The sequence below is a fragment of the Notamacropus eugenii genome, chromosome 6 (assembly GCF_028372415.1).
Source record: "Notamacropus eugenii isolate mMacEug1 chromosome 6, mMacEug1.pri_v2, whole genome shotgun sequence".
Lineage (NCBI taxonomy): Eukaryota > Metazoa > Chordata > Mammalia > Diprotodontia > Macropodidae > Notamacropus > Notamacropus eugenii.
Genome location: NC_092877.1, coordinates 313,051,729 through 313,067,743, shown reverse-complemented (window position 1 = coordinate 313,067,743; position 16,015 = coordinate 313,051,729). Strand labels below are relative to the sequence as shown.

The window sequence follows — 16,015 nt, the reverse complement described above, 5'->3', positions numbered from 1 at the left end:
CATGAAGACAGTCATCATGCCCCCTGCCCAAGTCCTCTCCAATCTAAACATCTCTGTTTCCTTCAAGCAGTCCTCATATGGCTTTATCTGAAGACCCCTCATTATCCTGGATGCCCTCCTCTGGACACTGTCTAGGTTATCAAACTCCACACTCAAGTATGACACCGTCACTGAACGCAGTGCTCTTAAGGCAGTCTGACTCATGCAGTGAAGTGGGATTGTCACATGCCTAGTGTGGTGCTACACATCTTTTAATGGAATCCAGGACTCTATTGACTTTCTTTATTGCTGTAGCACACACAATTGAGTTTCCAGGCCACTAAAACTCTCTGGTCTTTTTCAGAGGAACTGCCATCTATCTTTTTTTCTCCCTTCTTGTACCTGAGCAGTTGAACCCAACTTGTAAGGCTTTGCATTTATCCCAGTTGAATTTGACCTCATGAGAGCAAGTCCAATATTCTAGCCCCAAATCTTTCTGAATCCTGACAAAGTCTTTTACAACCTGAGCCCCCTCCCGCCTTTCCAGTTTTATTACCCCTTACTCCAGGTATCCTGCAGCCCAGAGACACTGGCCTCTTTGGTGTTCCTCACCTTCCAGACCCTGAGCATTTTCACTGATTATTGCCCATGCCCAGATCATTCACTCTTCATCTTGCTTCCCCAGCTTTCCTCAAGGCCCACCTAAAAGTCCATTTTCTATGAGAAGTCTTTCCTGATTGCACATAATCTTAGTGTTTTCCCTCTCTTGAGCATCTCTAATTTATCCTGTGTATATATTATTGGTACATAGTTATTTGCATGCTGTCTTCTCTATTAGACCGTAGGCTCCTTAAGAGGAGTGACTGACTTTTACTTTTCTTTGTAAACCCCAGAACTTACTTAGCATAATGCCTGACACATCGTAGGCACCCAGTGAATGTATAGTAGTCATCCCTCCCAGTTTTGTGTCTTCTGACAATATCATACAGTGTTATTACAGTATTTATGTCTAGAAGTGAAGGATAACACTGAGATTATGAATTTGAATTTGGGTGACTGGGACAATGATTGTCCCTTCAACAGAAATAGGGAAGTATTTGAGGAGGGAAAGGGAGGAAAGATAATGATATATCTGTTATCAGATAATGAATTCTCTTCTGGTTGAGTTGAATTTGATATGCCTACAGAACACACAAATGGAGATACCCATTAGAGAGAGTTGTGGGATAAAAGTTCAGGAGAGAAGTCAGGACTGACTGTTTGGACTTAGAGATTTGGGAATCATCTGCATGGAAGTGATCGCTAGACGTATGGGAGTAAATGAGATAGCTGAGTATTCTATCAGCCACCCAAGGACAGGATTTACATATTCCTAAATCATAGTAAGGCTATTATCTATTCTTTTGAGAATATAGTCTCAATTTAGTTTTGTTCTGGATAGTACCAATAAAATATAGTTTTTTTTTTAAATTGTATAGTCAGACTGTGGTATGCAGGAGATAGACTGGGATAAATTTGTCTTGTGAAAGTAAGAAAATCCAACCTTAATGATTAGGGATTAATGAACTGTCTAATCTGAGAGCTGAAGATTTCATGTTACAGCTCTTCTGAGGACCTGTTATATGCATAAAATTCATCATCTTCCCCAAGCTGTGAAATAGCCGAAGGTGTCAGGTATATTGCATGAGTCCATGTCCCATCTACATTAATGGCAAGAGAATGCAGTGGCACTCTTGCCCAGAACATTTAAGGAGCCAAATGGTGGGAAGTGGCAATACCTTGGATCGAATTGGCCTCTGCTTGGTGGATAGGAAGAGTCTAGTGAGTAGGTGGGTAGAGAAGGCAGGGTTAGGCCACAGCAGTCTCTCTGGTGCTAGATTCTCAATGTTTCTTCCTTTGTACAAGCATTGTGATGAAGAAACACATTCATACATGCTTATTTCTTTCTAACAGCATGACTTGTGTTCCTCTAGAGCCTACACAGCCTCTATATGCTCTGCCATTTGGCTGTTTATATATTCCACAAACATTAAGGTAGTGATTCTCAATGTACAGTCAAAAAAGAAAGAAAACAAGCATTTATTCAGTGTCTACTCTGTGGCAGGCCCTGGGCTAAGCACTTTACAACCATGATCTCATTTGATCCTTGCATCAATTCTGGGAGGTAGGTGCTGTTATTATGCCCTTTCTACAGTTGAGGAACAGGCAGACAGATTAAGTGACTTGCCCAGGGTCTCACAGTTTATAAGCCTCTGCAACTGAAATTGAACTCAGTTCTTGCTAACTCTAGACCTGATCCTCTAGACACTGCACCATTCTCTTTTAAGCTAAACTTAAAATCATGGTATCTGAGTTTAAATGATGACCAGTTACTTATGATCTGTGTACCCTTGAGCAAGTCACTTAATCTCTCTGTGCCTCAATTTCCTCACTTGTAAATTGAGAGAGTAGGACTAGTTGACCTCTAAGATTTCTCCCAACCCTAGATCTGTCTTCCTATGATTCTGACCTTATAGTCTTCTTAAGGGTCTCTTCAACACCTGTCCCACCTGTCCTGAGTTGTTCTGCTTGAAAATTACTTTCACCTGACAGTGCTTGACTCTATTAAAGATTTATCTAACTCTCCCACAGCAGGATGCCTTTAGTCTACAACCCTTGTGACTGAGGGGAAAGATTGTGGATGAAGAGGGAAAAACTACATAGTAGGGGGAGGGAAAGAAAGAAGGTAAGGAAAGTAGGTTGCGTAGTAGATAGAGCACTGAGTCAGGAGTCAAGGAGACTCATCTCCATAAGTTTGAATCTGGCCTCAGACATTTAATAGCAAGTCACTTCACCTTGTTTACCTCAGTTTCCTCATTTGTAAAATGAGCTGAAGAAGGAAATGACAAACCATTCCAGTATTTTTGCCAAGAAAACCCCAAATGAGATCACAAAAAGTCAGACATGACCGAAAACAACTGAACAACAACAGATCTTTAGTAGGCAGAATGGGATGATAGAATGCTAGATTTGGAGTCAGAGGATTTGAGTTCAAATCCCAACATTGTCAGTGCCTATATGACCTTGGATAAATCACTTAATCTCTTGGGATTTCATCATGCATAAAATGAAAGAGTTGGAGGATCTCCAAAGTTCCTTCCAGCTCTAAATTAATGGTTCTATGAACCCCAGATCCTGGGAACAAGCAGCTGAATAGGTTGCTCCTCAACAGTCCACTATCTGACAGTACAGAGAGAAGCCACTAGCCACTTCTTAAAACAGATGGCATGCGACTCTGCAGACTTGTTTCTAGTCTGTCTTAAGGCTTATGAAATTCAAGACCTCTACCCTCCAGAGAACTCAGATGCTTAGGGTATAGAATAGGATATAACTGGAAAGCATCCTTATTAGAGACAGTCTAGTTCAATACTTATAAAATTGAGGCCCAAATGACTCACCCAAGGTCACATGAGTTACTCAACAGGACTTAAATCCAGGTTTCTGGACCTCAATCCAATGCTCTCTGCATTTGGCATCCTGCTGCCTGTTTCTTAAGTTCTGCCTTTCTGGGTGATTCTGAACATTTCCTGCAGCTAAAACAGATCATTTATCATCAACTTTCTTGGATGCCCTAGAATTCCCCCCTGAACCCACACCTTGAGAAAATCTTCTCTAGGGCAATATGCTTTAAGTACCTTTTAATCATGTCAGAATCTTGTAAAACACAGATCATTATGGCATGGATTCAGTAATCAATAGTGCCGGTCAAATCCCATTGCATGTAACAACCAAAAAGAGAAGAATTCTGATCTTACATGGTTAGCCTATAAGCCAGGTGTTATTTCTGTCTCCCATGACAACGGAATTGTAAAAGATCTATGGGTCATTTAATGATAAATGAAGAAACAAATTTTGTATATTTCTGTAGATAAGCTTTTTCAGAAACACATGCCCACCCAACAATCTGTGAGTCTCAGAATCATTAAAACACGAGTCTTATCTGGAAATTTTTCCCCCCTTCAATTTAGAACTTCTCAAATATCTAGTGTTGTCAGTTTCTATCAGTCTTTAATCCTGTGTAGAAATAGTTATAAACCATGACTTTTACCTTAAAAACCCCTCTGATCCAATAAATAGCTAGGTAGTGTGGTGATTGGGGTAGAGGACTTGGAATTAAAATGTAGCTTCAGACACTTACTAGCTGTATGACGATGAACCAATCATTAACCTCTCTGAGCTCGCTCAGCTTCCTCATTTTTAAAATCAGGTAAAATAATAGTTTCTACTTCACGGGATCATTGTGAGGTTCAAATGATACATGTGAAGGACACAGAAACTGTAAAGTCAAGGTAACAACTCAACAAGCATTTACCAAGTATTTACTTTATGCCAGGTTCTATATATGGAACACAGACACAAGCAGAAAGACATTCCCTACCCTCAAGGAGCTTATATTCTAATCGAAGGGTACAATACATTAAAAAATAATTAAAAGAAGAGGGTATAGGAGAAAGAGAGATGAAAGTATTAGGACCAGTGTAAGGGTGGACAGAGTCCATAGTTTTAGAAGCCCAATCTGGAGAGCAATGAAAACATGGCCAGACTTCTTAAAATGGAAGTTCTGAGAAGAACCAGCCAATCAGAGGGAGAAACTGCAGGGTCAGAGAGTTATTTTCACTCTGAGAAGTCCAGGGATGAAGTGATCTTCTAGAGTGAAGATGGTATGGTAAAGAAAGTCAATGGTCAGGAGTACAACCTAAAGGAGAATGATCGCTAAGTGTACAGAGCTTTCTATAATCCTAACAACTCCTATTGCATTGTAACACAATTTTAAAATCAACATAACATCAACACAAAATCAAAGTATGCATCTATTGTATTTTTGTTGCAAAGCAGCTGTTACAAAGTAGTGAATCTGTATTATATACTCATTGTGTGCTGATACATGTGCCAGGCATTGTAAAGGTGGGGCCAGGGGAGAAGAAAAGATGAGCTCCTCCCTTCAAAGAGCTTACAGTTCATTGAGGGACAGACAACAGAAGCATTCACACATATGTGCACACACACATATCCCAATTTTTTAAAAAAGACTAAGTGCACTGATTATCTATGCCAACTAATTTTTTAAAAGAAGTATTTTCTTTTACTAGTAAAACTAGTACCTTTGAAGGAAATTTGTCAAAAATTGATTTTCCTAGGTTTGTTGACCCATATTGACTGCAATTTGGCTTAAAAAAATTTAGTCATTCAATTTAATTATATGTATTTTCAGACTTGCTTGCATATATAGAAATATCCACATGCAGATTTACAAGGCAATTTACATTTTATATTTTGATTAAGGATGAAGTCATGAATTAATATGGTATATATAAAAATGTAATTGCTGAGTGAATCTAAAATAAAGGAATAATTCTTTTGTTAGGATCAATCATGTAAGACTTTTGGGAAAAGAAAACCTAACCCACTGGGCAAGTCACTTGAGCTCTCTATAAAAAGGAGTTGGGCAAAATGACCTCTGAGATCCCTTCTAGCTTAAAATTTATGTTCTCTTAGTGTTACAACACAAAGAGACTAAACAGATGAGTCTTAATAACAGTTTTAAATTTCTCAGTTCTATGCCTCTGTTTTGTATTTATTGTGTTTATTTTTTTTTAAATCCATAGGCTCCTCATTCTGGAAAACTTTGAAGATGCCCTCTTAACCATTTCTGATGAGAGTCCTTATGTACCCTACTTGATGTGTGTGAGAAATGTAACTGACAATTTAGCCAATGAGTCACCAGGTAATACTCTTCTTAATGCTAGAAACATCATTCACAATTTGGGAAACCTTTTTCATATCAGAAAGTCCATCAAATCTTTAACCAAAAAAGAAAAACTTTGCTCACCCATATTCATGATCTTGGAACTCTCATATAAAAAGAAGTGTTAAAGAAAGGGGATTGTTATTTTCCTAGTATTAATAAAATGATTAATAATAACAACCTGTCTGGCGTCTAGAGATGTTAGATGTTGTAACCATAGCCTTTTGCTACATCAGCCTCTGATCTTTAACTTCTTAAAAAAATGATACCAAAAGCAATACATGCAGGTGATTCAGAGTCATATCTGCAAACTGAGATACAAGTTACCTTGGCTGAAGGAGTGGCAGTGGGATGGCACACCATTTTGCTTCCCATCCTCTCTCTCATTTTCATTTTCAATTTTCTGCTTGCATGGACAACCATGAAGGTTGCATTTAATCAAATGTTCCTTTCCCCTTTCTTTTTTCTTCTTTAAATGATTTTTTTTTGCACTCTTTCCTAAGAGATATACTTTCTGCCTACTAAAAAAAAAAATCTTGTAAAATTCATTAGCAAAGTCTGGCTTCTGTTTACCACGAATGAATTAATCAAGGTTGGAAGGACATTTGATTTCTAAATGATTATGTACCTGTTTTTCCAAAAGTCTTTTAACTTAATAATCTACCTAAAGATGTCAAAGATAAAGGCATGTAATAAGCAACAAAAAGTCTCCCATGGTAGTTCCTTGCTTGAAATAAATTTGTCTCCTTATTGTATAACCAAGAATACTGTTAAAATAAACCAAGGGCATATTTTCCCAGTATTAAGAAGTCTTTTCTTTCTAACTAATCTCAATGTTGTAAGGCTTTTGTTTTTTGCAAAATACCTTTACGACAAGCCATACTTAAGTGTTTCAAAACCAAGTTTTCCTAAATGATCCTAAGCCAGGGGTGGGGAACCTGTGGCCTCCAGGCCTCATGTGGTCCTCTAGGTCCTCAAGTGTGACCTTCTGAATCCATTTGGATTCACTTGAGGACCTGGAGGGCTCCATGTGGCCTGAACCTAAGCTCTCTCTAAAATGACATTTCTTTTTTGTTTTTTGTTTTTTTATAGAAAATCTAAAACTTCTACAATCCACCATTCGCTTCAAAAAATCTTTTCATCGAAATGGCTCTTATGAGGACTACTTGCCTCCAGTTTCAGAAATCATAAGATCAAAAGTAAGACTCCAAAAGCAAAACAGCAAAAAAAAAAAAAAAAAAAGAAAGAAAGAAAGAAAGAAAATGCCCCTGACATGTTATTTTTCTTCTTTGAAGAAACATCTAGTTAGTTCAGATTTTAAATCGGTAGCATTGCAAATGGGATTTCTTGCTATTCTTTTGATTCAGGAATGCTGGGGAGAGAAGAAAAACATGCATTTTCTCTGAACAACTTATTTTTGTTCTAAGGGGTTTAAGGGGTTTTTTTTGTTTTTATGTGTATGTATGTGTTGTGAGCATCAACATGTGTTTATTATCTAGGAAAATCAGCAGTATGAAATGACCTATTGCAGCCTCTTTTAAATTGCACCTATTAATCAAGTTGTGCCTAATGATACAGTTGTCTCATTAAGATGGTACATTCAATTGAATTTAATCAAATGTGTACAAATGAGTCTGGTTATTTGAAAGGTCCTTGATATTTGGGGTCTGAATAACTGGGTTTCAACGCTGATATGATTAGACCTCACAAGTGAAACATACTGATGGATGAAGTCATTTCCTCTTTAGTGCTTATATCGAGAAAGTACAGAATACAAAAAAAGGAAGAAATAAGAGGCCTCAGCACAATATTTAAAATGTCGGTGTTTTCTGTACTGGCTTCTCTGAACGTAACAATATTTATAATGTAGGTTGTTGTTGTTCAGTAGTTTCAGTTATGTCTGATTCATCATGACCCCAATTTGGGGTTTTCTTGACAAAATACCAGAGTTGTCTATTCTCTCTTCCCATTCATTTCACAGATAAGGAAACTGAGGAAAACAGGGTTAAGCAACTTGCCCAGGGTCACATAGGTAGTAAGTGTCTGAAGTCAGTTTTGAACTCATGAAGATGAATATTCCTGATTCCAAGCCAAGTGCTCTATCCACTGCACCACCTAGTTGCCCAATGTAGGCTATACATGTACTTAATAAGCTAAGATGTCATGAAGTTCACTAGGTCTTATACTTTGAGGCAGTGAATTTTAAAAGCAGCATTCCTTAGCAAAGGAGTCAATAAAATTAATTTTTTAAATCTACCATCACCAATAATAATAATGGACGTTTACATAATGCTTTCATGACGACAAAGTGCTTTACTCACACCATCTCACTTGAACCCACAGCATCCTTGTGGGATAGATGACACAGGTATCATTAACCTTATTTTGCAGCTTGCTTATGGCCTCATAGCTTATAAATGCCAGATGTGGGATTCAGACCAAATTTTCCTACTTCCAAGCAGAGTACTCTTTCTACAATGCCCTGTTGCCTCTGAAGTCATATTGGCTTTTAATGGCCAATCTGGCTTTTTCCCATTTAATTTATTTATTGTCCTCACCATGGAGGAACCTGTTACTATATAAGTCCAAATGTAGATTAAATCTCAAAAATGAGATCTGGAAAAAGGTACTGGATTTGGAAACTCAAAACTGGTCTTCAAATTCTGACTGTGCCACTCATTCACTCAAAATGTCAGTTCTGTGGCATAACTTTGTAACCTTAGACAAGTCACTTCAACTCGATGGGCCTCACTTGGACTAAGTGATTTCTAAATCCCCATTCTAAAATTCTCTACTGTATGATCTCTTTAAAAGAGAGTTTGTGTGTATGTACATATTATATATGTGTGTGTGTGTATACATATATATATACACACACATGCATATATGAATACAGAGAGAGAAGAAGAAAAGGAAGAAGAAAAAAGAAGAATTAGATAACATTGCCATGTGAAAGAAATACAACTGACTACAAAAGCTGAATGTTTAGAAAGTTGAGGTGGCAAGGTCTTTGATGGTATGAATGGCATGAGTGGCACTGGTAACTCTTTATAGACCCACATTAGGATTAAGAAAAGACATAAGACCTATAGATACTGACTACAAATTCCACACTCAATCCTTCTCCAAGCCAGAGGTAGTGGGGTGACTGGCTGCACTTTGGTTTTGTATGAATTAGATTTGGGGTCTGGGGAGGAGGCAGAGAGAAAAGGTCTTGGGGATGAGGAAAGAAGTACAGTCTAAATAACAAATACTGTAGAATTCTAATGCCTCCTTGTAATGGTTATGCTCTTTGATGGGCCTGGTATCACCGACAGTGGATTTAATTCCTATTTGAAAGAACTAAGCCTAGAGCAAGGTGGCCATCTTTTAGTTCAGCCTGGAAAAGAAATCTATTAAACTCAGTGGGTTGGATGAAAACTCATACTGGCTTTCCCTGAATGTTCTCTGATCATTGCTGTTGCTTATATTTTTAAAATACATATACGTGATTATTCCTGTGATTGAAAGTATTTGTTCGATCCTGTAAAGACCAAATCTGAATTTCCAAATATTCAGGCATCAGTATGTCTCTCTTTCTCTTTCTTTCAATAACCACTAGAAGACTGGCCCCCAGACATTGTAGAGATGGAGATTTGTGTGGCATGGTAGAAAGAACACTGGACTTGACATCAAAGGGATTGGGTTCAAGTTCCAGAAAAATGGCATTTATCATTATTTTTTGCCATTTGTTCCTGGTAAAATCATTTGTCCGGTACTAAAATGCCAATCTACATGCCATATGAGGACTAGTTCTAGAAAATGGAGATGTTTAGCCTGGGGAAAGAAAAAGCTTAGGGGGACATGGTAATTGTCTTCCATTATTTGAAGGGCTGCCACAGGTAGATGGATTAAAATTATTCTGCTTCACGCTAGAGGGCAGAACAAGAGCCAATGAGTAGAAGTTTCAGAAGACCAGTTTTGGCTTGAGATCTGACAAACCAGTCTAACGAATTTTTGTTCAATTGTTTCAACCATGTCCAACTTTTCATAATCCCATTTAGGGTTTTCTAGGTAAAGATACTGGAGAGGTTTGCCATTTCCTTCTCTAGCTCATTTTATAGATGAGGAAACTGAGTCAAATCAGGTTAAGTGACTTGCCCAGGATCACACAGCTAGTAAGCGTCTGAAGTCAGATTGAAGTCACAAAGACAAGTCTTCCTGACTCCAGGCCCAGCACTCTGTCCAATATACCACCTCATAATGAATAGAGCTCTTCAAAAACTGTAATGAACTGCCTTAGGAAGTGAGGCATTGTATATTATCACTGTATATTATCATGGATACTATAGAAAGCTGGCCTTGAATTCACCTTGCATAATGATCCATACACCCACATATTGATTTAAAATCACTTATTAACACTATCAATGTTTTCTTTTATTTTTATTAATTTTGTTAAATATTTTGTTTAAATATTTCTCAATTACGTTGTAATCTGATTCCTGCCTCACTAGGAAGTGTTAGAACATGCCCTGCGTATTTGAATCCTTTGTTGTAGAGGGAATTTGCTTTTAGGCATGAGCCAAAGTACCTGAGTCCTAAGGTCCCTTATCATTCGAAGATTCTCTGATTTGGTGGCATTTTTAATTCCTACGTGACAATTTCAGCAAGTTTCCTTGTAGTCATAACTGGGTTATGGTCAGGGAACGCTAGAGTCATGTAATTATTTTACTCCCTTTGAATTCCTTAATATTTTGAATGATATGAGCTCTTACAGTTAATATGCTGCAGGGATTTCTCAAGCTGTATTTGTAGTCATATAACAAGAAAAGTATGTTCTTGCCATAATGACCTATAATTACGTACTATAATTCTATATTATATCATAAAGAGTTTTGCCCAGTGAAAAGAGGACTCTCCTTGGAGTCCCAGGAAGACCTTTACTTAGCTCTTCCTCCTGACACCTATGACCCAGTGGTTTTGTGAGGGATTTGATTTGAAGGATTCCATTTTGGTTGCTCTGCTCTATTTATTAACACCATGCTCCTTAGCGAGCCTTCTACATTATTGATAAGGTTGCCTCAGAGGGAGACATAGTCAGGAAGGAAATTGTTCTGTGTGTTTCCCTGTAGCTTAAAATGATTCTTTGCTGTTTGTGATTTCATCAGAGTGGATATTTCAGCACGATGCTGATTTGAACCTACTTTATACCCTGCTAGATAATTTCATGCATTCTGCTACAAATAAGATCATCGATCTTGTAGATAACTTTCTGGTGATGAGCTTCCCAACAAGGAAGCATTAGTAAAATCAGTCATTAAGCATTTATGAAGCCCCTACTCCTATGTGCCTGGTATCATGCAAGACACTGAAATATAAAGACAAAAATGAAATATTTCCTTTCCTCAAGGGGCCTATATTCTATTGGGAGAAATGACATGTACATATAAAAGGCAATGCAAAAAATAAGTAAATTAAATAAATTCATTAAATTTTAAAATAAGTAAATAAATGCACATTTGAATTAAATTCAAAATTCATTAAATTTTAAAATAAGTAAATACATTAAATTAATTAAATTTAGAAACAGGTAAATAAATTAAATAAAAAATAAGTAAGTAATGCAAGATAATTTCCAGTTTGGAGTCAGATGCGAGCCGACACTAATAGCTGAGAGTAATCAGGAAAGCTCTCATATAGGAGATGACTCAAGTAGAGACTTGAAGGGACCTTGGGAGTCTTAGAAATGGGCAGGGAGTATACTTCAGGTATGGCAGACTGTTTGTACAAAGATAACCTGAAGATGGGAGCATGACAAGTAAGTCAGTTTTGACTGAACCAAGGAGACTACCATGTGTAAGAGATGTACTGTGTGAAAAGTTGAATGGCTTGGAGCCAAATCATGAAGCGTTTCAAATATTGAATATACATATCAGCCATAGGGAGACATTGGTACTTTCTGAGTAGTGGAATGGCATGGTCAGCCCCTGCTTCGGTGATATTGCTCAGGTAGCTGGAAGAGGAAGGATTGGAGAGAGAAGAGGCTTTAGGCAGGAAGGCCCATGAGTAGGCTACCTTAAGAGTTCAGACCAGAGTTAATGAATGCTTGCTAGGGTGGGGCAAGGAGGGAATCATGCAAGAGTTGCTGAAATCTTCCTAGCCTGATTGCACTATACTGGCATTTGAGGACCCAGAATCACTTCCACACCTTGATGAAACAATGGAGTAAGGAATTAAAATGGCAGTCCTTACGATCACAAGTGAACAAAATATGGCTTCCGATTGGAAATTGTTCTTAACTCATGACAAAGATCAGCTGAGAATGTTGTAAAATTAAGATACAGGTCTGAATTATGTACAGTTTAAGCTTAAATAATCAAGTTCAATTCTATTTAATTTAGTTGAGTAAACATTTATTAAAGTAGAGTACATCATGGTAAGAAATGTAACATATGTTAAGGCTGGTGCTATGTGTCAAGCACTATATGAGTCCCTAGGGACACAGAGACAAAAATGAAACACTCCCTGTCTTTAAAGGACTTATATTCTACAGAGGGAGGCAACATATACATGGAGAATAAATATTAAATACAGAGATAGCAAATCCAAAGTCATTCTAGGCTATTTACCGTTTGGGTGGGGAGATCATTTAAGGTTGTGAGATGGCACTTGGCCTAAGCTTTGAAAGGGGTCATAGGCATCTTATGGCATACTAGTATATTGAAAAATACTAGCCAGTGATGATAATTTTATCTCTTTTTACTTATTTTTCTTTGTTTTAATATTACTTTTCCTCCCAAATATATCCCTTCGTTCTCCCCACCTAGCAAGCCATCACTTGTAACAAATAAGAAAAAAAAAAGAAAAAAAATCAGGTTAGCCCTTCTGGTAGTATATGCATCACACTACATCTGTATTTTCTCACCTCTTCAAAAGAAATAAGGAAGTACATTTGGTGTTAATATTTTAAGTGTCTAAAGGGGACGAGGATCATAGAATGATAGATTTAGAGGTAGATGGGGCCACCCAGGTCATCTATTTCAAACTTCCCATTTTGCATATGAGAAAATCAAAGTCCCAGTAGATTAAAGAATTCCCCCAAATCACCACACTAGTAAGCTTAACAGATATTATTTGAGTCCAGGATCTTTAACTCAGAGAGGGGAAACAATCTGCCATCTCCAGACCTTCATTGACTGACTGTACACATAGGTGCAGCACATAGAAAGAGACAACTATAATACTGAATTCTTATATTTTTCTGTAACTTTTGTTATTGTTTTTAAAAGCTGTTACAACTCCAAAATGTGACCAAACTTCTTTGTGAATCCGAGACCTTCAATCTGATAGAAGAAACTTGCCAGTTTCCTAATATTAGCTTTGGAAAGCTATGCGAAGGGAGTCACTTCCACATGCAATTCCTTGAAGCAGCGGAGCTCGGAACAGAAATTGCAGAAGGCTTACTGAACCATGACAATATCATATCTCAAAAGCTAAAGGATTTGCTTACTGGAGATCCAAACAAAATTAATTTAAATATGGATCTGTAAGTTTCTCCATTGTCTTTTTTTTACTCTGGCAGAATCTTTCTAAAATTATTGAAATGCTCAGTTGAATTTCTTATCCTCTTTCTATTTTGTTTCAGATTCTTAGAACAGGTGTTGCAAATGAATTACTTGGAGAATATCACAGAGTTAATACCAGTCATAGAATCCTTGCTGCATGTCAATAACAGTGCAACTGCTTCCGAAAAACCAGGTGTTTTCCCATCCATATTTGAAAAGCTGACTTATTAGCATGCATGTGCTTCTTAGACTGCAGCTCAAGAAGGTTTTTGAAGCAACTTAAACCACTTCCTTGGCTATCTTCTCTTACATGTGAAACACCTAAGGCTGTGAAATATTACCTTACTTGCCCAAAGTCACTCAGTGAATTTGGGCTGGGGGGGGAGGGGGAAAGGGGGGCGGCAAGGAAAAGGGGGAGAGAAATGTGCACAAAGATTTTAAGCTCAGAACAAGTGATATTTTTAAGAATGTGTTACTTCTTTCACTTAGGGGACTTTTCATTGGCTTTGTTGAGGGAACACAGTACAACTCAGTTGCTTTGACAGGGATAAAAAATCAGATGCAGCTAATTGTCTCATATGTAAAAATCTGAGGAGGAAAAAAAGCAGTCCTCCCTAAAGATCTCTTAGCCCAGACCCTTTCATCAATGTCCTAGTCTCTGATCATTTATTTCTTGCAATAGAATTTTTTCCTCCTTAATATAATATCTCCACATTGAAAAGTAAGACATTCTGAATTTTTGTCAACATATATAGCCCACTATAAGACTGAGTAGACCCAAAGTCCAAAAATAAAAGGAAATGAATTTCCATAAGAGAAGCATAATAAAAATAATAAGGTATTTGCAGAATGGAGATTGTGATCTGTTGAGAAAAGGGAATGCAATTGTTATTATTTATTATGTATGCAATGGGAAGGCAATTACACCCAAACAAAAGCAATAATAGTAGTCACTGCCTTCTAAGCATTTTGAGTTTTACATATTTCTATTCATATTTTGAATGTGGCAGCCTTTGATACATTTCAAGTGTGTGTTTCATAGACTATATTTTTCAGTGTGGGATGATAATGTGAAATCATAGGAATGAAGGCTTTAGAATGTATTTTAGAGATGAGACCCAAGTATATGGTAATAATACAAACTTGTCACATAAAGTAATTTGATTTCCTGAGATTTTTTAAACCAAGAAACATTTGGTAACTTCCAGCTTTGTCAAGGCATTTCTATTGTCTGCGAGGAACCAACCACACATTCTCTGGATCAATAATGACAATTTTGGGCACTGCATGGAAATTCAAATCACAAACCAATCTGTTTCCTTGAGATAATAATAAAAGCTGACATTAATAAAATACTATATTTATTTATATATGTGCATATGTATAATCACATCTGATCCTTGTGGCAATCCTATGATGTAGGTAGTGCAAATATCATTATCTCTCTTTTACAGATGAAAAAGTTGAGAGTCAATGAGGTTTCATGGCATTAGCATTCAAACTGTAGTCTTCTAATTAAATCCAGTCCATTGCCCCCAATACTAGAATGTCTTGGAATAACAAGATTTTCATAGGAATGGATTTAAAATGGACAGGTATAGGTCTTAGTGTGACAAATCTTTTGTCAAAATTGAGAAATATTTTGTTCATGGTACAGAGCATCTATGTAAATGTATATTTTATTCTTTAAGAAATATGAAGGGTTCTCTAGATTCAATGGGGCTAATAAATGAATAAAGGAATGGTTTTGTAACCCAAATCCAATGTACTTTTTTTCTTAAAGGCCAATTAATAGATATGTTTAAAAATATTGACCAACTGAAAGCAGAGCTCCAGAGAACAGGAATGTCCAACACAAGTATTGATACACTGTTGGCAATGCCCATCCCTGAAAACAGAACTGAGGTATGCTATGTCTTTGTACCCGCTTCCAGCGTCTGGAAAGTTGAAGTAATATTCAGCATTTGTCACAGATTAATATAACCCTGCCTTATAGGCAGAGAAGTATGTCTGGTTTATCTTCTAAGAGAAGATTTTACAGGGCCCTGAGGCAACTCTGTGGGCAGTGAATTTCCTATTTCTATTCCTTTCCCATTGGAATATATGCAAGTCCAGAGCTGGAAGCTGACACCCAGAGAGAAGAATAGACTATCCTTTCCTCTCTTTTTTTTTTCCTCCACTTGTTCCCAGGAACCCTTTTGGAAGTTTCCAGCTTATGTCTTATAGACTTCTTAAAGCTCCTTACGCAGGACACATTATTTTATGTCTTTATGCTTTTGTTCTTGAGTCCCTTCTCACCTTTACCTCTTAAAATTCCTAGTTTCCATCAGAGCCCAGCTCATGGGTCACCTGAAGACTTTTCTGAACCTGTCATCTTGTGGTGCCCTCCCCAAATTACCATCCCTTTATTTTGTATGTATTTTGAACACTTTTATGTAATGGGTTGATTCATGGAGTTCAACACATGCCTTGACTTTTTACTGAGCAATGTGTGCCTTGTTGAGGTAGCACAGCAACTCCTGATTGACAGAGATGGAATTTATGTAAGAGATGATTGGCGATAGAATTGGCAGGAATTGGCAGATCCTCCTGACTTTGTGACCAATTATCTTTTAGTCAAGGCAAGAATTTATTTCCCACTGCATGTATCGCCCTCCTTACACTTACATACGTATATATTGTCTCCCTCAGTAGAATATTAGCT

At 37.3% G+C, this 16,015-nt stretch overlaps 1 protein-coding gene across 1 annotated transcript in view; it reads left to right on the top strand.

Annotated features, from left to right (window-relative positions):
• ABCA12 (ATP binding cassette subfamily A member 12) overlaps positions 1-16,015 on the top strand; it is a 227,690-nt gene that overhangs the window by 114,271 nt on the left and 97,404 nt on the right. The window contains exons 10-14 of the mRNA XM_072617503.1: positions 5,625-5,743; positions 6,857-6,963; positions 13,036-13,292; positions 13,392-13,504; positions 15,095-15,216. Of these exons, the coding sequence (XP_072473604.1) occupies positions 5,625-5,743; positions 6,857-6,963; positions 13,036-13,292; positions 13,392-13,504; positions 15,095-15,216 (718 nt within the window). The remainder of the gene's footprint in view (positions 1-5,624; positions 5,744-6,856; positions 6,964-13,035; positions 13,293-13,391; positions 13,505-15,094; positions 15,217-16,015) is intronic.